The following is a 27,840-nucleotide window of genomic DNA, read 5'->3' on the forward strand; positions in this document are numbered from 1 at the left end:
TCTATCAATTTCAATCATGTTAGTTTCTATGACGAACAGGAAACATTTACATTGAAAGCTATAAAATATATTTGTTTTGGTAGGAACTCCTCATCTCATCATAATACTAACTTGAATAGTAATCACACTAGTACAAGCCAGATGCATACCTGAGACTTAAGCAGACTGAAGCTGAATTTAGTAACCTTCTGTGTTTACAACTCAGGTTGTAATTCTTTCCATTCCATTTCACACGGGCATATCAGCTCTTTTCACAGCTCTCACTATAATCATTACTGCTATCATCTTGATTTTCTCCTCCTCCAGGAAAGGAATCTCAGAACTCTCTTATGAATTGTTTCTAAGGAGTGTTACAAAGAATACACATGAAATTATACCAGAAATTCAGGCTGTAGAACAATGGTCCTTTCTTTAATGGAAATTTTCATCGTTTCGGAAGAAACTTCTTGCACTTGGAACTGTTCTTACGTATTCTATAAAATACCAATGGTTGATACTGTAAACAGCTGTTTATAAACAGCAAATAGTAATAAATAAAATTCTTTATGCAAAAAGGTAAAACAAAGTAATTTTGATATTAAAACCAAATCTAGGGGGGGTTTTATTCACATAAAAAACAAATATACCAGTTAAAAAGCATACAAAGCTATATCAAACCAAGCCAAGCTAGATTCCTTTTAACAATGAAACATAATAAATACGCATATAAAATAAAACCTTTTTCATTTGAAATTATTTTAAAACTAAAACTTTTAGTATAAAATTTTCAAAACTTGCTATTGTGCCTCTGTAAGTACTCTGAACAAAGTCCTCCCGGTGTGTAGGTACATGTGTGTGTGAAGCAGTTTAATGCTTTTCTCACAGATGGACATGCTCCAACTCTGCACTTTCTAGGACGGTGTGAGTAGCATCCACACAGCACCTCTACTTGCCACTCTTCTCCAAAACCCACTCAATCACCTGGGAGAATGAGAAAACAAAGGATTTAAGTTGTTTTCAAGACTGAAGTTACATAAGAACATCCCATACACTTTATCAATTCTGTATCACCATCTGTGTAGTATTTACTGAACAGGATTTAAAAGTAATCCATTCAAAGGAGAAAATGTTTCATTAAACTGAGAGATACAAGAACTGTATTTAATTTTACACAACACTTTGTCTTTAGAATAAGGCATTTTTAGATCCCTTGTATTGAGCCCACTCTCTCTATGTGCTGGCCAGAAGGTGCACACACAAGACTCAACAGCTTCCCCAGAAAAATTCTCAGCGCCATAGACAATTTGTTCTCTGCTGTGTCTACTGCCATTATTACTGCTGTTTCCAAACAGGGTGGTTGTTCAGACCACTGACTAGTCCTGGGCAATTACATTTCATGTAAGGTAGTTTTGAAGCATTCTCTTAACACAGGCAGAGGTGGGCAGCTTAAGAGATCACCAATTTTAATGCCTCTCTTGCCAACAGCAAACACACAGGAAACTACCGTCTCCCCAGACAAAGATGATGGTTAAGAAGCAGCGAGGCAGCACAACATCCCAGTTCAACACCAAACATCACAGCACACATAGCTTTTGAAACCTTATGATCTGTAGGAAGCAATTCCCAAAAGAACGCAGTACAGAACACCATAAATGCTGCTCTCATCAAATAAATTCTGTGAGGATCTAGAAGTACTCCTCAAGAATTTGTGTTTTACTATTTAAGTATCCCAGACCAAATCCTTGCATTTAATTTATTATTTTGAAAACTGTACTGTAAATATGCATGATATATTTTTCTTTTTTATATCATGGAGACATTTCAGCATGTTTTTCAGAATTTAAATCGAAGAGTTACTTAATTTCTGGAGGTATTTACTCCCATCCTTTCCTCTGTGCTACTGTTCACGTAAGTCCCACCTTACACACAAATAAGCCCATGTAATCTCCCTCATGCTTACAGCTATTCCCAAGCTTAAAATTACTAATTTTCACTGCTTCTTTTAAGAAATTTATTTCCTTTTACAGGTCCTTTTATTGCTTCCTATGCTTTGAAAATAAATGTTACTTCCTTCAGCACAAGGAAAGAAGAATTCCCCAATAACCCAGGCTTCTCTCAAATGAAGAAAAATCTCTTCTTATTTTTTTTCCAGTGATGTGGAAACATTTATTGCCTTCATTTCCACTTATCACTGTGCACATCACATTGGCAGCTATAACTAGACCATCATCTAAAACCTGAATATATGCAACTGCAAATTTTGCTATGGGACTACTGATTGAAAGTTTTTGTAAGACCATAAGTGTGAAACAAGACCCACAAAGGAAAGAATCTTTTAATCTCTTAAAGGGGTTGACTAAACCATCCTCCAGCCAAGCTGCCACAGCCACATTTAGCCTTGCCTAGTTACAGGAACAAAAAACCCCAATGGTCTTACCTGTTTAGCATTGTTATTTGCTGTTTTCTTCATTTCATCAAGAAGTCCTCTAGAAGTTTTAAGATCCTGAATAGGAAACACAAAGCCACAGAAATTAGCAAACACTTATGCTCACTCTTATTCGAGTTACAAGAGCCCTAATAACCAGGAGGATGTTACCCTTTTATCAACTTGTTCAGAACACAGAAGAGTTGACTTTTTCTTCTTTTTAAAAAAAAAAAAAAGAAAAAAAAAAAAGAAATAATTGACTCTATTCCAATGGCTTGAAACTTTCCTTAAAGCGGTCCAAACCTAATACTCAAACATGCAGTTGAGCCTTCCTAACCTTCCACACACTTCCAGAATTTTTCTTATTTCTCTTAAATGATATTAAAATTTCTTAGTCTTGATTGAAATCATATTTCTATATAAAATTAACTGTGTGCCCAGATTGCACTACAGAGTTCTGTTAAAGAACAAAGAGGATGTCAGGAAAGAAAGTGCAAGAAATGAAAAACCTAGAATGGCTTGTCTGCTTTGCTGTCCAATTAGCCCAACCTAATCCACTCTCTTAAAAAAAGCAAGCACATCTCTTTGCTGACAGAGAAAGGAAAGCTAAGAAAATTCATTTACTACTTGTCTCCAAAAAAAGAATTATACCTATGATACCATGCTTCTGAAGTACATAGAACAGAAAAGGATTCAAAGATCTCCTGCAGACTTGGGGCTACAGGACAGTTCAGGAGAACAAAATCCTGCTACACCTCTCTCCAGATCAGCTTCCTGAAGGACAGGATCACTGTAGTACTCTTCCTTCTGCTTTTCTACTTAAAATAGAACTGTGAATCCATATGATTTGCCCTACTTGCTCTTCCCTACACACAGCTTCTGACTTTGGATTAGAAGATCTTCCTTCAGGGCATACGTGAGGGAGATTTTGGGAGTGCTTACAGAACATCCAGCAACTGCTTTCCAATTATTTAAGAAGCTGGTGCTCATCAGCAAGATGTTCTAATGGTTTGAGTAAGATTTCAGCCCTCTTCAATGACAACTTTACTGAAGCTGACTGAACGGTGTTACTTCACAAAGAGTGGTAGGCTATAGACATAAAATACTATCAACGTGCAAATGATCAGAAACAACAGCTCAGTTTATGAGCAACGACTTTCAACCCTGTACTGTAATTTAACTTGATTTTGTGCCCAGACTATGTAACGTGGGCTCAAGCATGTGAAACTATTGTGGAAAGAATTCTCATCTCCACCTAAAAATGAAGTTGATACAATTCTACAGGGTGCTGCCAACTCCGTATGTGTTAGACAGCTGTGCACATTTACAGTGCATTTATAAAGAGTTTTATGAGTGTGAGAGGGAACTTGAACTTGTGAGTCAGTTGTTTAAGCTAGTAGTCTCAGAACAAGGGAGAGCTGAGCTGTCACAGCTATGGCTGGGAGATAGCTACAACAGCTAAGGAAGCAATACAGTATAAGCACGACGTTACCTAACAGTCCATTGCCTAACATTTTATCTCACATAAAAAAACTGCTGCTTAATAGTTGAAAAATAACATCAAAATACACTGTAAGACTGTTTTTTTTCACTTGACAACAAGTCTAAAGGCTTATTCACACACTCCACATGCTCCTAACACACCACTAAGAAGTATCAGCTTAATCAAGTCTGAATATCCCACAGTAATCTCAAGTTTTATTCAGGAATACATTCACTTAACAACGAACTGTAAGAATGTGTCTACCTTTAAGTAGAACTTTGATATCTCAAAAAGACGCTGGCTGCATGAGGCAAAGCACTTGTGATCCTCTGCAACTCCATGTTTTTGAAGAGTCTTAGTAACCACCTCCTTCAGCATCTTGGAAACAAGAGAAACACATTCAAAAGTTCATCCCAATTATCGGCATGAAAAATTGTCCAAGGGAAGAGAAATAAAAAATAGAACACCTGATCTTTTTTGATCTTGCCTCTTGTCTTTACTCCACAGGCCAATGCCGTCAACCCACTGACCAAATTGGGCAGAGTTATTTAACAATCTATTTCCACTTCATCTCAAAAAAAATCAAGGAAATGCTCACATGTCATAGTATTATAAAGGATCAGTGAATATTCACATAGGGTTTGGAACACAGGGGAAAAAAAACCTAATAATGGCTTGGGTTTTCTCCTCTCCAACATATTATAAATATATATATACACATATATATGTATAAATATAAAATTTTTCTTTACATTTATATTCCCTTGTTTGCCACATCCATATTAAAATAAAAAAATAAAACACAGTACAATCAGATTAGAAAATTTACTCTGACATTCTTTTATCAGAGATGTTTAAACTTTGCTGTAGGTCTGACTGAATCAAACCAATTGCACTTACTTGGGTTATCCCAATTTGCCTTTGAAAGTACAACATCAACATTCATGCAGTGTCCTCTCTAGCACCCTGGTATTGATTTAAAATAAGCATCACCAAGCCAGAAATAGTTTTGTGTACAGTATTTTAAAAGTGGCATTCCTTATACATAGAGCTATTAACATTTAAATACGTTGCTGCAACAATGTTTAATTATCTCAGCTAATGGTCTTGTACCACTATTGGAATATTTTTTATTCCGAGAGTAGTCTGTTCTTCTACAATGCTTTGACCCTTCCAGGACAGATAGTTTTTTGGTGCCTTTAGGTTTTATATTAATTTTCTACATTTCAAAACTCTTATTCATTTACATCCATTCCCGCCTTTCTTATTCCTAGCTGTTATCTCTCTCAGGCTTAATTCCCCAGGCATGACATGATACTCCTTACATACTCTTTCGCTTCTTGCTTCTACAGCATTCTCATCAGTGCCTCCAGGATTCACTTACACAAGTGAACAGAATGAAATTTAATAACAACAAATAGAGATGAAGACATTTTGGGTTGAAAAACATGTAAAAAATCAAGTCACATGGAAAGAAGTAAGTAGATGACTTTTCACAAAGCAAACAGCGTAGCTCTTTACCCTTGTATGTTTCTGGGATCTTGATTCCTTAGCTGGCTTTGGAGTCTCAGATTCCGTTGCACCTATGTGACTTGCTGAGCCAGCCTTACTGGCTGCTCTGTGGGGCTGACCAGGCTGTTTCAATGGCACTGAAGCTAAAGAAGCTGATCTTTCAGAGCGCCTCCTTGTTACAGCAACTGCAGAGTGACTCCCACTATTTCCGCTGGCCTGAGAGAGGAGGGAATCTGTGCTCTCAGATTTGGTCAGCCTGGAAAGGAAACAAAACAGAAAAGTAAAAGAACTTTTAGATTTTGTTCTGACTCTTTTGGAGCCTTTGCTTCTGTTGTAGAGGCTGCTGCTGAAACTATTAAGTACTGCACATTCTTGCAAACAGCATCTGAAAACAGCAGCCAGGATTCTGTTACGAAACGTTTTTTGTGTTAGAACACTTCACTGACTGGTCTGGTCTCCAATAAATAGACCCATTGTACCTCCACTTAAAAAAGCCTAGAAAGAAACTGAAGAAACAAGATAACTAAGAAGAGAAACTCTTTGGAAGAAGAGGGAGTTTTGCATACAGACCCTTCATCTAGATAGTTAGGAAGAGCAGTTTGCTGGCCTCCACTCTAAGGATAAAACAACACTTCCTAAAACTCTGATTTATTTTGTCCCTACAGGAATGTCACAATTCATCTTTCACTATGGGAAGTTGGGCATTACAATTCTACTGGAACACAGTAATGCTTGGTCCTTCAACTGCAAGAGCATTAGTAATTCCAAAACTCAGATTTACAAAGTGCTAAGTACAATCTCATCTGCTCTTGTAACTATTCACTAAGCTACAAAAGATAAGGATATTCCTAAAACCATACCTCTGTCAAAGGCTTATTGGCATTAGACTGCAAAGGGTATCTAACTGGAAAGAAGGAAGAAATGAAGTATTACAGTAAAATAAATTCAGAAGTAGTGTTACATAGCAATTATTTTTTATTGATGCAAAGTGTTTGCAACTTCAGAGTGAGGACAAGGTACAAAGAGAAGTCTTAAAAACTAAACTTCCAGAAAAGACTTTAATAAACAAGGCTGAGAATAAGCTTGAGTTTTGGTAGGTCATCTTATACCAGCAGTCCTTTAGATTAGAAAGTCAATTATTCTGTTTATACAGTGCTTAGTTTTCTAAGCCTTTAGCTATTTATTTGTACTGCAAGAGCACTGACAGTTTTGCTCCTAGATGAGGCTGTCACCTTTTCAAAGGCACTTGAGACTTTGCAAGATACAACCCCAAATCTCTTAAATAAAAGCTGCCTGTGTTTCATAGTTTTGATTAATTTAATGCTATCAGAGGTCACACTTGAGGAAGAAAACCGAACCTACAGAAGAGGCTTAAACAACTAGAACATCTGTCTAGATAGCTTCACTAAAAACATTTTAAGATGGAAGAAAAGATGCATTTCACAAGAAACTACTGAAGTATTTCATGCTAAAGATTTCTTTTATTCAGTGCTTTACCTTTTCTTGGGATAAAAGCAATCCAAGTCTTTTGATCTGCGTTTTACCCTTGAAGCCTCCGTTTTGAGTTCACTTTGTAAAGACTCTCCATCAGGGACACTTCCAGGCTCTGACAAGACTGCAGGAGATGCAAGAGGACTCAAGACAACCGGCACAGGGCAGCACTCTTTGGTGCAAGTAGTCTGAGTTTCATAGCGAATAAGACGAGTTTGAAGTTCAGCATATCCCACATCTCTCTCTAAGGCTCTTCTGTTATCCAGACAGTATCTAAAATTGAAATTGGTAAGAAATCTGCGTGAGAAACTTTCTGCTTCATTACAATCTGAAAAAAAAAAACAAACAACCAAACTTACTTCTGATCATCATATAAGCTCCAAAGCTTTTGTGTTTGGACTCATGTATTATTCTGAAAGATACCTTAAACCAGCCAGTAAATTAACACCTGCCTCATGGACTTAGCTATAGTTAAGACTAACTCCAATGAAGAAACTGAATCATATATTACTTGTCTTTACCCTGTGGTCTTACACATAAGATTTCCATGGACATTAGTAGAATATTTTACTTGAACAATAACTGATGGATTAGGATGCTGATAATAGATTTTTTTTTCTTCTTATAGTCAGCTCTGTTTTACATCTGTATCATCAGTCTATTTTAGATTTTACTGGTTTTCATATTCAGTCCATACCTAATAGATGTTACCCCTGTTAACATGCTAACCAGTGTGAAGTTCCAAGAAAACAGCAATGAGGACAGCTCTGAAACCAAATACATGATGAGCCCAGCACACCACAACTGATACAGCATCTTCAGACCTCAGACCTTGCAAGCACCCACCAAAACTCTGGGACCCCAAAAATATCAGGTTATTGCATATAAAGTGATATACTTTAATATGATAATATGATCATACAATATGCCTCCATTTCTTCCTGGAAGAATGCAACTTTCCTAGTGTAAAAAAAACTAATCAAACAAAAAACCACCAAGATTTCCTGAGTGCATATACCATAAAAGAATCACATAGCAAAATATCTGAAGAAAACATCCTGTAGCACAATATATGTAATTTGCAAGTTACAAGTACTGCAGGAGTCCAAAAATGCAATGAGACTGACATAATTTTAGGGAAAGCCAGGCTGTGCCAAAAAGTAGGCTGCTGCGCATTAACTGAGTCTAGGTATAAGGAAGACAGGGCATGGTAAGTGTTTGAAATACTGTTTAGTACAGATTCTTTGCTAACCGCACTCTGGAAATGCACCCTTTAGCTTTGTCTGAGATAAGCACTGCTATATGAGAGATTCACATTTTTTCAATACTAAACATACAGAAGTGTCACTGAACAAGCTTCCTATTGATGACAAAGAAAAAGCGGTTTAATCAGCCAAAACAAAAGAAACTGTATTAAATATGGTGGAGCTGCAAAAGAACAAAGGAAAAGTGTTAACTCAGTAAAACATACTCATGAGATTACAACAATGCAAAATGCATGTCAACTGAATTTTATCTTGTGTGAATGATTTCCAAGATTCTTTGCAGGAGACCAATGCTTCATTGCCCATTAACTTCCACTACCTCTACTGCAGAGAAAGACAACACTATTATCCAGTATTATCCCCATCCTTTTCTTAACAGGCATTCTGAACAATGTGAGCTATCTCTCAAGCCCACCCTCCAAACTACTTAGGAATGTTTCCTACTCTTAGAAACTCTAGACATATTCTTTGCTTTTACCCCTTACCGCAGTCACGTTAGATTGCTGGTTCTGTTTTTTCCACTTTCTTCATAGCATTTTCATATTCAGGAAGAAAATCACTTTTCTAATAGCAACCCACTAAATCCACTTCTACAGCTGAGTAAGACTTTTCACTAGAAATAAATTCATTATCTGATAAGAGTACATTCTCTTAACTCACAAATTCGAAGGTATTTAATTTCCCTTATTTCTATTCTCAGTCCCCTGCATAATCACATCCCCTACAAAGATAAAAATGTTTTTATCTTTTGAAATTAAATTGCTGTTTTACTCACTCTGCTTTAACAGCAATTGCTTTCTTTTTGCAACACAGGATTCAAGTGTTTGGCACACGTTCATTACACAAGAAATTTGTTTTAATCATGGGTTCCTCCCTTTCACACTAGTTTCTACCATCTCGCTCTATTGCCTCCCTTCCTTATTGCTAGCACATGCCCCTTGTAACATCAATATATCAGGGTTTCCCTGCTCTCCACAACATTCAGGCCCTGCTGTGGTTTTTACCTGTCATATTTTGCCATGGGAAGAGGCAATACAAGTTGTGCTGTGCCTAATTTGAATCTCCATGCACAATCCCTGCTGAGGATAGGCAGGTCAACAAGCTATCTACCACATCCCAAGACAACAGCCAAGTGCTTTCTTCCCTCATATGGCAGGACAAATCCGCATTTCTCTTATATACCCACTTGTCTTTCTACATCTTTTGTTACAAACTTTAAAAGGCTAACAGGCTCCAAGGTTACCAGCAGCTGAATGGGGAAAAAAATCCCATAGCATCATTAATCACATTATGTCTGTCTGTCTGGAACTAAATACAGTCTTAATGGTATTGACCCTTTTGAAGCTTCCACTAACACTTGCTTGTTGGTGTTTTTTCAGGTTTTCCAAACACACAGGTAGCTTAATAACAGGTCTCATAAACCTTGTGACGATCAGTCTGAAAGTGACTACAATTTAATATCAAAGTAGAAACTACATATGTAGTCCACCCATGTGCAGCTCCAGAGACTTGGTATGCACTAATGAACCCTCTTCTAAATGCTACTTCTGATTATGAATTAAAATTTCCAGAGACATTGGGAATAGCTACAGCAGTACAGCTTAAAAAAAAACCAACCTTAAGTGTTTTTACATTACCATCAGGACAGGATTGTCACAATTTAAACTAGTGAACAAAATAAAGGTAAGAAAGGAGAGATGTCATGGGCAAAGTTGTTCCAGTGAAGGAAAAGGATACATAAAGTTTTCCATAATTATTGTTCATGTCACTTGAAATGTTTCCAATTATACCACGACTGGAAGATGAAAAATAATTTTGGGAAAAGAAGCTGAAGGAAGGAAACTTACTCAAGTCCATGATAATGGCACCCAGTTGCTTTTTCAAAAGGCAAACCTCTGAGTTTCCGAGGAGTAAGCTCTGGTGTCAAAAAAAATGTGTTTTCACTGAAAGGAAAGAAATACAGATCTATTTTAACTAATTACAGTCAGGATAAATTATACTTCCAGAAGTCAGAAACAAATACCTTGCCATAGGAAGACCAAAACAGCATGTGTTGTAGCTAAACCCTGGGGTACAGTATCAAAGGAATATTAAAGCTTTGCTGAAGTGCGAACTTAAGTTCAACTAAGTAATACCTACTGTGCTATTATTATTACAGAAGCTTTTAGACATTTCAAGCAGTTTAGACATCACTGCTCCAAATACTTTATCAATAAAACCAGGCAACTATCACCACAACTATCACACCCATTTCACAATGGGACACCTGAGAAGAACCAGAAACTGACCTCCCATTTCTCAACTCAGTGCTATAATCAGTGAATTCCTTCCCTTTAGCTTCAAGCTGTTGTAAAAGCTAACTGTCGCCAAGGCTTCACAACTAAACATTTGTCTCCTGTGATGTTTGAATTCCAGCTAGTAACTCTCTGCAACTGAATCACAGGAATGTATTTGAAAGTATTTCAACAGAATAAGCCATAGCAAAACAGACAGAAAGATATTGTTGCCAGATCCTAGCATACCCCATAAAGTCACATCCCATTTAATCTTCCCAAGGAAGGGAAGAGGTGAAGGCAAGATGTAGCAGTATCTGAAACTTACACATTGCTTCAAGTTTTATCCACATAGACTGTCTCTACATCATTTCCACTAGAAAAATAATCTGGGAAAAACATCCAGGAAAGAAGTGATACTGAATTTAGCAAGATGGTAATTTAGAAAGACAGTCAGTCAGAGCTCTAGTCTATCAAACCTCTAATTAAGCTCAAACATGCAAAACAAGTGAAAATGCCTTTAATTCACTAGTTGCTCATAAAATCACTTGTTAACTACTGTGGGTCAGGAAAACCTTTGAGTCTGTTGTCAGTGTGCTTTCACATCTACTGTGCAAACCATTTTTCAAGAGAATCGAAGTATTCTATGGTATGAAGATTCTCTGGAGGTTTTTGAAAAATCGGGGATTAAAAAAAAGCCAACCATTTTTGTAGCTAAAAAATTATTCACTTCTTTCCCATACAACTCATTGGAATTAAAATGTTTTACATTATAGCCAAAATTCTAAATCATCTGCACCTTAACTAACAATTCTGTAGAGAACTCTCAATCTCCACTGTGTATTTTCTAACTTGCTTGAATTCTCTGCTCAGAACATCTTTAGGTTAGCTTCAAAACTCCAGTAAGTGTTTTACTGAAGCCTCCAAAATCCTACAAACCTTTCCCTCTCACAAGACCTCTTAATTTATTAAATATAATAAAGTTTAAAAAAGTATCAAGGGCTGTATCTAATAATTCTATTTTACATTCCATTATTCAACATTTAAAAGGTCAACAAATATAACGCTAGTGACTGCAAAGATGGTCTTGCTTACCTAGCAGTCTATGACATACTTGACAAACAGCATAGGATCTGCATCTACAAACCTTATCTGACTCTTAACACAGGTTGGGCTTAACTAACAGATGTTCAGATCCTGCAAATTACTCCATTAGCTCTCTGTATCAACCTTGCTGCTGAAAAAGCAATGGTTAATACACTAATACCTACCCAGAGACACACTACTTGCAAAGTAGCCAGAATAGACAAGTTTCGTTTAGAGAGCAATTTACCACGTTAGGAATATCGATAGAAATATGGGACCAGCATGACATTAGACCAACACAGTGAAATAGGCTCAGCTATTGCCTTTTTTACACTTTGTCTTCCCACCTAGTCTTGCCTCAACTGAATGAAAGAAATCACACCAATACAATTAATGTTCTGCCGCAGCAACTTCTGCATTGCTGGAAATACTCTTTTGGAAATGGACAAGTATGGAGGTGACAGCCTGTAGCATAGCCATGGCAAAGGTCTGCTGGCATCAGGTGAATTACTTTGTTAATTAAATTCAGAGAGCCAACATCATCATCTCTGGCCATTTCAGATTCTTAAAGAACCAAGTAGCAAGACCAACTGGAGAACCATAACTTGATTTCATGGGCAAGCACGTGATGAAAGGACACTGCAAGTTAGAAACTCAAATCCAGTTGGACCATTCTGAGACACTCATTCAGTTGTTATGCACATTCCCTTACATCACTCTGAGTGTGGTTTTGATTTGCTGAATTCATACCGTTTGGGTATTTGTAGTGGTTGAAGATCACCAATGGGCAGCCCTTCTGGTGTGAAATATTTCAGTAATTCTTTAGCATCAAGCAATGTCAATGACTCCCTCTGGCCATCTTTATGCCCCAGCAATTGCTCAGATGAATGTGCAAACATAGGAACTCTGAAATAAGGAAAACAAAAAAAAAAAAGACCAATTGAAGATTATTTTCCTTTTCAATCTTTTTGTTAGTAATCTCATTGTAGTTAAAAATGAAAATCACTGCTAGTTGAGAGCAATTAAATGCATTTCCAAAGTAAAACGAACAAGGTTGCTCCTTCAGATCATCTATACGATTCTTCATGATAAAGTATATTTGATGCAAATTCTCTACCATCCTACTGAAGAAAAGTTATTTCTTCAAGATTTTAGAGCACACTTATGAAATAAAACACGGGAAGAAGAGGTTGTATGTATTTCTACTCTGGCTATTATTTTCCAGTAGTTCCATTTTGGTAATTTAATTTTGGCTATGTTACTTTTAACTAACTTTCAGTTCTATCAATACAAATCAAAACAATGATACTTTAAATACCAAGAAGATATGTCTTTGGAAATGGACAAAAACTTAGTTTCTGCCTTAAGCAATGTTTCCTCTGAAAGATTATCAATATATTTAAAAACAGTTTACAGAATGGCTATCAACATCTACAGTTTGCCTACAGTGGTGTTCAATGGCCACTACAAAGAAAATCCCCAGTATTTAACCAATACCTCATTTTTTGTTTGTTTTTTTCAAAGTTTTCCAGGTTCTGAAGAACATGTCTTTCTGGCCATTCCAATGGATTTGACTCCATTAAATCAGGTTCTGCAAGAAACAGATGGTGGATAACCCTTAATAGAAATAAAGCAGCTTACTCTTTAAAGAGAGATATATATATTTATATAAACTTCTTTATAGATATTCCTTCATATATGTATTTTTCATTATATTTATATACATATACATATTTCCTTATATTTATATACATGTAAGTATATGTATATAAATATAAGGAAAATCTGTCTGGTGCTGTGATGAGAAATGTTTTCTGCATAATTTTTTTTTGTCAAGGAAACGAAAGGAAGCAGTTATTGCAAGGGTAAATTCAGTTTCCAAAAAAGGCCTAGAAAGCTACTTTACTTTTCTATTTTTCCCTCTTCTGGTAAAAGACTCTCCTCCTTTTAGTAAAAGGATTGGCAACAAATACATCAAAAGAGAATAAGCAGTGTATTTTCTAAACAGTAATACTTACCAAAAGTCACAGTGCATGACCTAGTTTTATCGACAACCTTCTGTGGAACAGTGTTGCACAGGTCCAAGAAAGATTCTCTCGTAAGCTCTATCAATTTTTTAAGCTCACCAGTAGAAATGACTGGAGGCTGCTCAGTCAATTTCTTTTGCTCTATAAAAGGAAAGAGAAAGAAAGAAAAGTTACTGCACCTGCTAAGTAACAAAGAATAACTGAAGCTTGCTAAAAAACAACCAAATGAGAAAATTCACAAACACAAGTTAGTTACCTGGTCACTATACAATTGCATAGGTCAGTGAAAACACCTTGCAGTGAGAACAGTTGAAACCACATGAAAATCACCTCCTTTAATTTCTGTGTATGCGCATTTCTGAGTATATCCAGGTTTGAATCCCCCAGAGAAAAACATCTGGACTTGCTAAACCTAAACATGAAAAGCTCCAGTCTACAGAGCGTCCTACCCACCTATTTTTACTGCTGTTGAAGGAATGCACCTCCAACATAACCGACAGCCTGTTCCATTATCTTTAGTCAGAATACCAAGTGTCAGGTAATTCTGATATGATTTAAGATGATTAGCAAATCCCAACTGCTCCTGTTCAGTCTTCATCCTAACGGAAGTGGGTGACCCGCTCAAAACAAACTAAAACACTAGCTCTAAAGAAGTCCCAAGCTCAGGGTTAAGGTAATCTGAAAATGACTGTAAACTGGTGGGGGTGGAGGACAAGACTATTATCAGATATCTTATTATTCTTGATCTGGTATTCTTACTGGTAATACGCTTATCTTCACAATATGCTATTTTCAATAATCTAACCAATCTCTCAGAAGCATTTTTTTGTTTTAATTGAGTCTCTTTAAGTAATGGACTTAGATGGAAAAAAATTCAGGACAATAAAACCTACTTCTCTACAAAGTCATGAAAATCTACAGAGGATGACCTTTCAGTTATTGTTATGAACAATGTATCATGACAAATGTAACAAGTCTCCAATGCATACTTCTCTGCTGTTTCAAACTTGTGCAAGAAAAAATAAAAAGCCCCTGAAAACCCCAAACCAGAATTATTTCTGTAGAAGACACATCCAGCAGTAAGGGGTTTTGGAGGGAAAAAGCATAAACAGAAAAATAAAGCAGAGAAAAAGTTAATTACCACAGAATTATTCCAAAACTATGATCAAACATTCAGAGCATGAGTGTAACAAACACCCACCAACTTTAAAGTTCAGTGCTTTTTCTCAATATTTAAGTCACTATCTGACATGCAATCATAGATATACTATAGAAAGTGTCTTTTTAAAGCTCCACTTTTTTTCTTCACAAACTGATCAGCTCACTTCTGTAAGGTGAGCAGTCACATTCAGTTTGAAATAAGGACCTTTTAAATACTACCAGCGCTCTCCCTGTTACTTACTGAGATACTCCTTCAAGACAAACCCTTGGAGACGAGTCAGTTTCTTTTCTCTCTGCACAATCTCCTCTCCACAATAATTTGGCACAGACTTGATAAAGTCAGCAATAAAAAAGCCTGTACAGATTAGGAGAATTTTATTATTAAGATTCTCTCATAGCTCTTTGGAGACATCAAGTCATTACTTCTTTTAAGAAGATGGAAACACAAGAGATACAAATTTCCTACCACTGGAAACAACCAGACTTTCAAATACAGCTGATTATGTGAAAAAAACAAACAACAACAAAAAGCAATTAATTACAACTGAACATCAGGAGATAGCTTGGAATAGATATCTGTCGATATTTTTGAATTTCTGTACTAAACCAATATAGCAACAAAACAATTAACACAAATAACATTTACGGAAGGTAAAAAGATCCTCAATTTGATGCCAGAAAAGAAAGAAGTTTTGTCTCAACATCTGGTCTAGGACTTTCAGTCTTCTGACACTACTAATGGGATTTTAATTAGGACAAATGGTAAGTAGTCAGTCGTATCACACGCAGATTTATTTCAATAAGGAAATAAGCGGATAAGAGGCAGGTCACTGTGCTCTTTGTCAGTGTTATTGAGAGCAAATACAGGAATTAGCAGAGTTATCTACTATATGTAGTTGTAACACGACAACTACTTTAAGATAAATGCCTACATACACACTCTTACCTAGTGGAGCAGCTGATACAAGTGCTAGCTCATATCCTAACCACTCTGTAATATGGACATCTGCAAAGTAACTGAAGACATAGTCATGAAATTCAACTTGCCTGCTTGCCTTATGGGTTTTACTTGTGGGTTTTAAATCATCAGCTAAACAGGCTTGTCGACAGCTAACTGCCTTGATTTTAGGCATGGGTTGGACATTCTTTACACCAACAGTACCTATGTATTAAACTTTTAAGTTTTTGCAAATTTGATTTGCATTCATATTATTTGGATGTACCTGTACATTAAAACATTTACAACTAATCACAGTTATAAGAAATGAGTGACTACAACTAGCCAACTTAAAAATGTGGTAGTAGTAAATTGTGTGAACAAATAAGTCCTTCTATTTTTTATTCATTCGAAAAATATTGCTGAAAGAGTATTCGAAGTGTACTATTCCTCTCTTTTCCCCCTTTTAACACAGACTGCAATGAATAAAAGAACATACAAATTTTGGTAGCACTTGCTTATATTCAGATACTCTCAGTATAAAAGTAATAACCCTTACTTGTCTCTGTTTCTTCTGCTTTTGTGTTTAGCTTTCCATTTACCGCAGCAAGAGTGGCCGTACCATTGATCTGACTAGCTGAATGAATCAAGGTTGCTTTACATCCTCCAGAGCCATTCCCTTGTAGCAAGAAATAATATCGGCAAGATTCTCCTTTCAGTTCAATTTCTGGAACTTAAAAACATCGGGACATAACTGTGAAAAACACCCTGAGGAAAACAGCTTTAAAACAGGCTATCATCCACCACCAAGATTCTTTCACTTGCTCTCTTGTGTTCTGTGAGAAATGTTACTGACAACATTTTAGAAGACACACTAACTATAGCTGGTATTTACCCCTTCAACAGTTACACACTGAAGACCATGCAAAAATCAATGATCTATAGCAGCAAAGATGAGTGGGACTATGCTGCTGGGCTAAAGCTAGTATGTTACCAACACTGAACTCCTGTGTCTGTAGCAACAACCAGCTTTCCAGTGCAGGCTATAAAGTACATCTGGGAACATTAACCACCAACCAAGAGAAGTTCTTCAATTGGTCTTAGTAAAAGCCAAGAGTTTAACTGGAAAGGTTATGTTTTAACCATAAAATAATGAAGAGTTAGACAGATAGTGTGCTACGTATGTACTGATTAGAGAACAGCCTCTTTTGCTAGGTTAAGAACAGGCATTTTTTGCATATGTAGGTTGAATAATGGTAAATGTTCACTGGAAGAACATACATCCGTAGAAGAAAAAGGAAAGACTGTACAGAATCTTCCCAAGGAAGCTGCATTATTCATTAAAAGAATTTCACTCACTGCTTTACGCTTGTGCATTGCCTGGGTGAGAGATAAATACATTCTATTTTTAAACACTGCCATATAGTATGCACTTTTGAAAATAAATTAATTTAGGAATTGATGGCAATGGTGAAAGGATGGGTTTGCTATCTTGTTACATAAAAAACATTTTATAGCACATTGGTAGATGTAGAAATTGAGAGAATGAAAACTTTTTGCTGTACTCATTTTTAAAAGCCAAATCAATTTCACAAGATATCTGCAGTGCTCTCCCAATAAATAAGAGGATCTTGATATTTATTAGTATTACACATTTTTGTTTGGAACAAGTATAAAGTATTTGAGCCTTTATTGAAGAGTTTAAGTGGGAGGGGGAGGAGTGGGGAAATCCTACTACCTCAGTATATAAATCCAAGAAAATAAGAAAGAAAAGAACAAGAAAGAAAAAAAGATTCCAGACATATTTTCACTATTGTACCATTCCCCACTTCCTTAGCCTTTTAAAATGTTTTCCTTTTCCAGTTTATCTTGCCATCTCAAAGCTGACTTCTCACGGGAGAGATGCTATTTTTCATTTTAATCTTAATTAATATTTTTGAACTACCAAGTCAAAGAATTACACTTTCCCACATAAGAGATTAAGGATTTGCAAATCCTTACTATAGGCAGATGAATGGCAACCACTAAAAAATTAAGTAGTTTTCAACTAAACAATAGTATTTTTAAATGGCCATGTTTCTCCTCCTATTCTAAATTTTGCTCAAGAGCCCTAATAAGAACCTATTTTTTATTACTGATAACATTACAGTTAATACTTGTACAAAACTCTTCCACTGGAGCACAGGACAAAGATCATCTTGAAGACACTGGGGATCTTAGAACCATAGAGCAGTTTGGGTTGGAAGTGACCTTCAAAGGTCATCTAAGTCCAACCCTCCTGCAATGAGCAGGCACATCTTCAACTAGATCAGGTTGCCCAGAACCACATCCAGCCTGGCCTTCAATGTCTCCAGGGATGGGGCATCTACCACCTCTTGGACAACGTGTTCCACCTTCATTGTAAAAGATGTCTTCCTCACATCTAGTCTGAATCTCTCCTCTTTTAGTTCAAAACCATCTTGCCCTTATTTAACTGCTTCAGTATATCTCTCCAATACAGCATAAATGCTGCTGCTGGCATCAGTTCTATAACCACAATCTCTGCACATGCAGAGATCATTAAAATCTGTACACTGTCAGTATTCACTCCATAGAATTAAGATTCTTGCCCTGCAATACAAGTCTTCCTAATGTGTCACAATTTTCTGTCTATCCCAAAGCCTGAAAGAATGTTTGTTAAGATGTGTTAAGATCCCACAACCTGAAAGATGTCTGTTAGACATGCTCATCTGCATACTTATTTCAAATGCTATCTCTGGCTGGTGACAGAAGTCATTGTTCCTTGGAATCTGCATGAATTACATATTAGACCAACATACTAATAATAAAATCATGTAAGGCAGCAAAATACTACATCTCATTCTGTCCTAGATAAGTACTTTAAGCAGTCAGCTATTGCAAAGCTCCTTTTAGCCTGATGTTTTCAAGCCCCTACAAACCTCACAGTCACTGCTTGTACAGTGCCTGTACATATATTGGCTGACTGAGAAACTCCTGCCAATCTTGATCTGCACCAATTCTGTTCTCTCACTGTCTGAATCAAATTTCTAAGCATTGTCACACTGTGTAAGAAGAGTCAGTTGCCATCCGTAGAGCCTCATAAGGAAGAAGGAGCACATTCTCAATCACTAGTTTAGCTCACTGGCTCTCAGGGGAACAGAGGCATCCAGCATTTCCTGGTGTTTTGTATTTTACCAGGAAGAGGTAGAAATTGCACTGAGGAACCTCTGGAAATGCTAAAGTGAGAAGGGAAGCACCCAAGTGAAGCAACTGGATTTCCATCTGCAGAAGCTAAGCTCTTTGCCAATTGATTGTAAAATCACCTTAGAAACATGTCTGGAAGCTGGATTTTACCTGATAGGTAAGACACAAAAAATGGTTTAAAGGAGCTGCATTGTTTCCTTACAGCTTGCTATGCTGTTTTTAATAATTTCCCCCTACAAGTCTGCATAGCTGAACTCACACTCATCAAAACTTTTTGTGTCAATGAAGATTACAATCACTAACTTAATTTCATTGGAGAAAAAAAAAAAAAGGACATCATAAATGTATAGAAAATAATACAATATAAATATATATACACGTACACACAACAACATATATCTGTAGTCATCTTTAGTTTACCTACCAGTAATGACCTTGGGTTTCCTAGTCATATATTCCTTCCATTTCTTGGTACTGAGCTGGGCAGGGGATGGGATGACTACACTGCTTACATTACATGGCAATGTAAATAAAGCTCCCACCTAAATAATGAGAGCAAATACAATACATGCAATATTAGTGAAACCTGGTTTAAGTTTCATTCTTGAGCTACCTATTAGGCTCTATTCCAAATGTACCTCAATTGAAGAAAAACCTCTTTACTTAACACTTCCGTCATTCACATCAAGATGGAAAAGCATCTCACACAAAGCTGTAAAAAATACACTTATTTTTTGCTCCAGTTGAAGGATCATTAACTGCTGAACTTCTATTTCATACATAAAAAGGTATTTGCTATGAATTACAAGTCTTTCAATTACCTGGCTAAAAGCACTTCTGTAGAGTAGTATCTGGAACAAAAAGAGAATTTGAAGATATACCTGGCACCAGCAACTCTACATTCCTTCAAAAAATGTGTAATTTTTTTCTTCCCTACATATTAACCTTTTCAATTAATCAGATACTGGACTATGCTTATGTCTTTACATAAATTTCAGGCCAATAAGCACTAACAGAAAAAAATACCTAAGTATTTGAATACTCAAGCAATAAACAATGCTTCTACAGCTATGAGAAAAGCCTACAAATGCATCATGCTTCCAGTAATAGATTGAAAAAAAAATGCCTATGAGAAATCATTACCTTCAAAACACATTCAATTCAAGGTGTGTGGACTTTATAAAGTAGCCTGAGAATGTGTTTTTTAATTGTTTTGTCTTTTTCTGTAAAAAAAAAACCAACTAGTAGAAATGCAAGCTCTTAAGACTGTAAAAGATAAAATGAAAATTACTTAGGATATTTACCAATATAAACCAATATACATACACCATATATTGGTACATATACTAATATAAAACTATTCCGAAATGTACATTTGGTATAGTATTAGAAAAAGGACTTTTTCTGCTAAGCATAACAGAGTGGCAGGGGAAGAAAAAAGGTTACTAAAACGCTAAATAACAAGCTGAAGATGAAACATACAGCTTGATAATGGAATACCACCTCACAGTTATTCATTGTAACTGTACCAGCATTTTCGCATTCCAGGTTCTCTTTTGATTTGCATACACTTCTTTTATAAACACTAAAAAACCCTTTCCTAAGCAAGCATATACTACCTTAAACATTCAGAAAAACATATTCAGACTAATACTGTGGCTGTGAATAACCCTGCTATCATTCCGAAGGGAGAGTGGTGTGGAAAATTAGCCCTGACAATGTTTCAAGAACTTTTTATCCAAAATCAAAACAGGAAAACAGAATATTCATGTGCAAAATAAAAAAGCCTGCCACTCCGGACTAGCTAGGTACATTTTGTACACTGCACACAGGCCTGCCTTTTGCTAAAAAAACAGTTGAATTATGATAGCACAGAAATTGTCTGTTCGAACAGGATTTAAAGTTACAAAATGTTTAGGAGATCATAACTTAGCTAAGATAAAACCATTTAGTCGGCTTTTAAGTTGTTCAGACCTGTACAGCATGCACCTTTAAAAGCCAAATTTGCTACAGAACTGTCCTGAGAGCTTGCACAGAGACTAGTTTTAAAAATACTATTTTTGTGTCTTTTATGAGCAATATACCTACTTTCATTTTCTGCTATGCCTAAATAAAAAATTTTACCTTCCCAGAGAGGAAAGAAAACTGGTCCAAAAGCAGCATGGATGTTTCCTTCATACCATTTCTTGTCAGACACCTGAACGGAACAGCTTAAGGAACGTCATCTTCACAAAGAACTGTGTATCTCTATTTTATAAATCGTGTTACCATCACATGTCAAAAAAGGACTGCAAGTGTCTAACATTTGACATTCCCGTACCCCAAAATATATAAAAGTCACCTTTCCAGGCAAAGTGAATGATGAAATACACCACTGACATCTCTAATATAGGCAGGCATAAACAGACATTTATAAATTCATAATCTTGGCAGGCTTATACAGCCTAAGCTACTATCGTTATACCGAGACTTGCACCAAAAGTATAAAACCAACCGAAATACACCTCGAGATCTCTGCAGCATATATAACACAAAACTCTGCTATAGCTTGCTACAGATTTTGCACCTACACAATAAAACCATTTAAACTTACACAGCAGTAAATATTTCTCTTTTCCCACAAATAGCATCACAAAGTGTATGTGCAATAGTATCAAAAATAGCTGGTTATTATCAGCATAATTTAAATTTTAACATTAAAAATTCAAGTTGTGAAGAATCACTGTTGACTATGCTGACAGGCTAGAATAGAACGAGCTCTTGCCACTCCTCATGTACTGCTTGAATAGGTAGATCCTGATTTGTTTTCTTTCTACTATAGTAGTAGTTTAGATCTTCAAAAAAGGATACAGCTCAAATTCCAGATCCGATATAAAAAAGGAAGGTAGGTCAGAGAGCAGCACCATCTGTAAAAATTCTAGTGCAGAACCATAGTAATGAAAAACCTGAAAAGAGATCAAACCAAAAAATGTGTAAAACTGTATATAATGCTATCTCAGTGGAACTCTCTCAAGTGTTCTTTTGGAGGCATTTGCTTTACAAGTACATCTGAGAGATGTATAAAGGAATGTAAAGATATAAACATTTCACAATACCATATTAAACATAAATATATAAAAAATAAGGTAGGTATTTAATTCTGTTTAATAAATATTACTTTCTAGAATGTCAGCCACATACATCAAGTGGGTTGTAACTCTTATCTAAATCCAAAGAGAAATACTATCTAGCAGGAAGACAAATGCAATCCAAAATGCATGTTTTTTAAACAACGAAAATAATAATCTTAACTGGTATTTGCTTTCATAAACACACTTTTTTGTTTTCATCAACAAATACAATTCTGGAGTTCCCATCAAGACTCTGCTTCCCATGGAAAACATGAAACAACACCAGTTATTTAAAACAAATAAACTTTAAAAATGAAATAGAAAATTTTAGATAAGACAAAATTCATAAATAAATTACATATTTTGAGTATTAAGATTGAACAATCTTAATTTTTACTTGAAAAAAAAAGTTGGTCTCACATTTGTAAGAACAAACAGATGAAAGTTTAAGAACACACATGTTTGAGAACACACATGAACTATGGAAGTATTCCTCAATCTTAAACAATCATTACTTTCATGTTTAATTTTCAATTCTGATTGAGGTTTCCCCAGTTACTAATTTTCTCAGGAAAGTAAAACATGAATCCTAGAGGCTCAAAGAAATATCAGGAATAATACTTGCCTCTGGCAAAGCATCAATATTCCTTGACTGTTGCTCTCTTTTAACAGCAAAGCAAGAACTTGTATGTGAAGTGCTGAATGTCTTTGTTGAAGTGCTCTTCATACAATAGTCTGGAAAACTAACTTCTGATCCAAACTGGAAAAAAAGGGAAATTAGACAACAAATGTGTCAAAAGAGACAAAAAAGTTATTTATCTTCAGCCAGTTGTCAGTATTACTATTTTAAACAGTATTATATTTGTTTCCAACAGATCTGTAAAACTAGGTAAAAATATTGCTTAGATAACCAACTACTATATCCAAAACCTTAATACAGAAAACGTAAACGTCTTTCACAATCAGAAGCTATCAGTCTTTGCGGAAACATTAGATGTGTGAGTGCAACAATGATTTACAGTTAGTGATTTACAGTTACATGATAATAATTTTTGATAGATACAAAATAATCTATTTTTGAACAAGCAGCAATAAGGCAAGTATTTCAGAGGAGAGCATCCTGATTTCTGAAATTCAGATCCTTATCCCCTGATCTCACTTATCCTTTCATCATGCTAAAAAAGCAAGTCGTTTCCCCACACAGCCTCACCATTCCCCAACCAGCATCTCCTTGACTACACTTCACTTCACCTCTTGGAATTATACTGTCAAAACCAAATTTGGTTTAAAGCATAAAATGCACTATACTGTATAATACATGTTTGAAATGATGTATGTACACAGATGCTTTAAAAAAACAACCATGACTGAGAAAAGTAATTTTACCTTTCTTTCCCATATCTGAATCTTTCCTCTCCAGAGTTCCTTTGAATCAATGATACTCATGACATTATCTGAAGATACAAAGTCTGCTGATAGATAGTCTGCAATCTTTTGCAAGCTACTGTAAAAGGAAGAATTAACTTTACCAAATTTAGTACTACAAATTAATATGAAGTGCAATTTGACAGAGTTTACATATTACATGCAGAGCTACATATTCATTTTACAAAACTTGTAAAACTATTATCAGTACATATTATTATATAGCATAGTATAAGTTCAAAACATTGTATGCACACTGAAGCCACTAGCAATGTAAAGAGAAAACATTTTCACAGAATCATAGAATGGTTTGGGTTGGAAGGCACCTTCAGGATCAGCTAGTTCCAATCCCCCTGCCATGAGCACGGACACCACCACTGGACCAGGTTGCCCAAAGCCCTATCTAACCTGGCCTTCAACACTTCCATTTTACCTTCTGCTCTCACAGAAAGAGGAACTTCAGAAGACTTGCTTTTTTGCCTGCCCCTCTGGTTATGGCATGTATTTACAATAAATCAGCATAAGTAATTCCTCTGCTCAAACAATAACAAAACACAGACCTAGATATTTTCAAAGTATACATATAAAGTGCTCAAGACACTGATATACACACTAACACAAAAGAGTGACCTCATTTATAGACCTAGAATAAATGGCATACCCTTTAGAGTCATTTGCTACAATAGTGATTTTTGCAGAGTGCCATTCTCTCAGGTGTTTCAGGGCACCGACAGCAGGTAAGCAGTCTTTTAACTTGGGTCCATCTCGTTCAACAGCCTGCAGTATTACATCAACCATTGCTCTGCCTGTAAAAACAGTTACATTTGCATCAAAGCACCATTATTCATTATTCAGTCGTTTAAAGATACAAACGTACATCACTGAATAAATGGGCTTAAAGATCAACTTCAAGCAACTTTAGCAAGATTTAAAACACTTTTCGTGCATTTTAGCTCATCTCGTGCTGCTCCTTTTAGATTAGCACAAAATATTTTGCCATTCACTCGGGTACAGCGGTACCTTTCTCCTCGCTCACTCAGCACTGAATTCCACAGATCAGAGTTGTCTCCAATACAACCACACTACGTCACTTTCCTCCTTTTAACACCTCTAAACTGCTATTTCTCATTCTTTCTGCACTCAGTTCCTTTGCTGTTTCAAAGCAACTACTGCAACACTATATAACCCCAACATGCAAGATGATATGCATCCCAAGTTTAGAAAATGTGAATGCAGTATGTTTTGTCATGTTCCTTGGCTTCCACCTACAAGCAGTCATCTGTCAAATCAGGTGCAAGATGAATTTTAACAGTCTACAGTGGTTTCCCCACATGAACAACAATTATATGTTAGCTGTGACAACATGATATCTTCCATTTCTTTCATAAAAACTTTCTATGGCTGCATGTCAAGTTTTGTATTGGTCATTGTCTATTATTACTTTGGTGCTATTTCAGATGGAAAAATTAATTACACATCTTAATTCACCTTAAACTCTACTGAAATGCAGCCTTCCAAAGAAACAAGTAACAAACTACTCTGTAAACTGATCTGCAATGCCAATCACACTCAAGTTCCTTAAACTACTTGCAAGAGCAGCATAAAAGTTAATTCAACTAACAAACCAACATCTGTTGAATTCTTCCATTTGACTCCAATTTTATGAGCTGAAATTTCAGAGTAATAACCAAAGAGATAAAAAAACAATCTCATTTGAGATTAAGAGAGATTACCTGGGGCAGGGAGCTTATCAGCTAACTGATGCAGACTTTCTGCAGCTTCATCATAGATACTGAAAATGAAGAGCAACATGGTTGGAAACAAAACATAAAGTCATTTAGAATCAAAAAGTTACAATCAATAACTACTACTTGACGTAAGTATCTTATATCATTAAAATTCTGCGCAAACATACCTAAGCAATGAGATATACTTATCTCCCCTTTTACTGAGGCAGAAGTAGGCTAAATGACTTCAAAACAATCTGCATTAAAACTGGAAGCAAGATTCAAGATGGATTAGTAAGAAACTTCTTTTTCTATATATAACTGTCAGTTGTTACAAAACTGTTTATTTATTCCGTAAAAATTATCTATAGCTAAAAAAATAAAGCTATATTAAACAAAACAGGATTATTTTTAGTAGCAGTGGAGATTGTTCATACTTAACTCTTGCTTTGGTAATAACTTTCACTTATTAAATTTTGGTTTATTCCCTCCAGTTATTTAAGTGTCAGATCACTATACTTCCAATAAAAATAACAATATGCATACTCAGTCATAGAGAGTGACTCTCTACTGTTATTGTCATCTTCCTCAAAATTTTGTATGGCTCCCAGGCATTCATCAATACTTGTCTGGAGAGAGTCTTCATTTTTCTGTGTGTCAGAATTTATTTCCTCCCAGTCAGAACTACAGAACTAATCAAACAAAAAGAATTATTTAAGCAAAAGTAAGTTGGAACATCCAGTTTCAACATGCTCTAAAGACAGCTGAGGAACTTACATTGTTGGGGAAAAAAAAGTTTTACCTGATAGTAACCGCATATAACATGTCTTGCAAAATACCACTTTTTGACTCCTGGAACACCAGCCACTGAACATGCTGCAAAGAGATAAAACAATTATTTAAAATAATAAATCCACAATAATTCATTCTACCTATTACAATGAACATCTCTGTTGAAAGGATCTACATAAGCAATTTAATGTGCCCAAGTTCCACTTCCCTTTAGCATCATAATTAAGTTCTAACCATAACCATATTAAGGTGTAGGTAAGTGTCTTGGCAAGTGTCTGTTTCTGATCCTCTGACTGTTAGTAGGAGAGAAAATCTTTGACCTCTTCTCCGTTTTAGACAATATGGCTCTCCATTTGCAGAGGTTGTATCATATGTGAAATAAATTTCAACTTTCATAAATGTGGTTTACACAGTTCACAAAATGAGATGATCTCTCAACTTTTCTATGCAATTAAAAGCACAGAGGTTGAAAACAGCTTAATGCTTAACATTCCTATCTTCATGAATTTTAACAGCTTATAGTGGTTTCCCCACTCCACTGTATTTCCTCACTTAGACATATATATGAAACACAATTATATGTTAGCTGTGACAAGATGAGCCTTAACAGCTCAACACTTGATATCCAAACCAATTAAAGAATTAATCAAGCTTTTTTTAACAACAAAAAAAAAACCCAAACACCCAACCCCTGAAAGTACTAATGCAAATCTTCAGAAATCTATTTGAAGATTATACAATTATTTAACAAATATTCACAGAAAAAGGTGAAAACTGCTACCAAACAAATAGTGTTGCCAATGAAAAAACTAGAAGCCATCACAGGAGCAATGAAAATATTAAGGCCAGGCTGGATGGAGCTTGAAGCAACTTGGTCTAGCAGAAGCTGTCCCTGCCCATGGCAGGGGGTGTGGAACTGAATGATCTTTCATGTCCCTTTTCTACCCAAACCATTTTATGATTCTATGATCAAGCTGCCCACTGAAATGAGAAACAAGCTCGTTCCTACTTTTCCTTGGTAATCTGGATTGAAATTTGTCAACCTTTCAAAACCTTTCACTTCTTGTGACCAATCCATTTAACTGCCTCCTAACACCTCACATTCTGAAACGAGTTCAGTTCTCCATAGACACAGCAGCAGCAGATGCAGTCCCACCTGCAAGTTCAGACACACGGAAGAAACTAGGTTTCCTTCAGTTTCTGATTTGTTTCAGCTAGATCATAAAATTTGCCTAGGCCAATTCCTTCATAACATTTGCCCTACCTTACTGTACATTACCTGGGAATGTGCTCGCATCCACGTTTACAGATGAGTTACAGTTTTCTTTCAGGAACTGATAAACATTTGCTGCAGTCTCAGCTGAAAACAAAATACTAAAACTACTGAATTACAGTCTTGCTTTTTTTTGTAAATACAGTATAAACTTTAGTTCATTATTAGTAATGAAAAAACATACAACAACAAATCAAACAAAAAAGAAAACCCAAATCTGACAGATTTGTAGTTTAAAAAGGTGAATCTTGTTAAACTCTCTTTAAAGCAGCGCTCAGGAACGCCCCAGAGTTATACAGCAGTGTCGTAATAAAACACCAAACCCCTTGAATTTCTGGGGGTTTAAGTCATTACATACTTTAAAGGGTATGTGCTAAGGAGGTAGGACCCAGGAAAGCCTGCACGGGCGCAGGTACTGGAGCAGCCACCGTGAAGAACAGCCCTTCCCAGGCCAGCTCGCTGGGCCCGCGGCAGTAGTTCCCCACAAGGCGCGGCCCCCTGCCCCGTCCCCCCGCGGCGGTACCTGCTCCGGGCCCGGCAGCCGTTGCTCCCTCGCCCCTGCGCTCCGCCCAGCTCAGCAGCAGGACGTAGCGGTCCATGGCTCGGCGGGACCGGGACGGGGACAGGGACGGGAAGGGGACAGGGACGGGACCGGGACGGGGACAGGGAC

At 36.3% G+C, this 27,840-nt stretch overlaps 1 protein-coding gene across 1 annotated transcript; it reads right to left on the bottom strand.

Annotated features, from left to right (window-relative positions):
- Window positions 1-795: 795 nt before the first annotated feature.
- Window positions 796-27,769, bottom strand: MTBP (MDM2 binding protein). Its single transcript, XM_057415263.1, has 22 exons — window positions 27,694-27,769; window positions 27,177-27,257; window positions 25,908-25,981; window positions 25,652-25,797; window positions 25,112-25,170; window positions 24,040-24,184; window positions 23,340-23,457; window positions 22,579-22,713; window positions 21,694-21,788; window positions 20,968-21,040; window positions 19,268-19,385; window positions 16,199-16,372; window positions 14,944-15,057; window positions 13,533-13,682; window positions 13,012-13,105; window positions 12,265-12,420; window positions 10,003-10,098; window positions 6,897-7,163; window positions 5,409-5,655; window positions 4,152-4,265; window positions 2,417-2,482; window positions 796-960 (listed from the first exon to the last, which is right to left on the bottom strand). Exons 1-22 carry the CDS (start codon window positions 27,767-27,769, stop codon window positions 925-927), a joined length of 2,634 nt encoding a protein of 877 aa, XP_057271246.1. The 3' UTR covers window positions 796-924.
- Window positions 27,770-27,840: the final 71 nt, after the last annotated feature.

The sequence above is a fragment of the Pezoporus wallicus genome, unplaced genomic scaffold, assembly GCF_028554395.1.
Source record: "Pezoporus wallicus isolate ANWC-B61680 ecotype Strahan unplaced genomic scaffold, APGP_CSIRO_Pwel_v1 contig_3812, whole genome shotgun sequence".
Classification (NCBI taxonomy): domain Eukaryota; kingdom Metazoa; phylum Chordata; class Aves; order Psittaciformes; family Psittacidae; genus Pezoporus; species Pezoporus wallicus.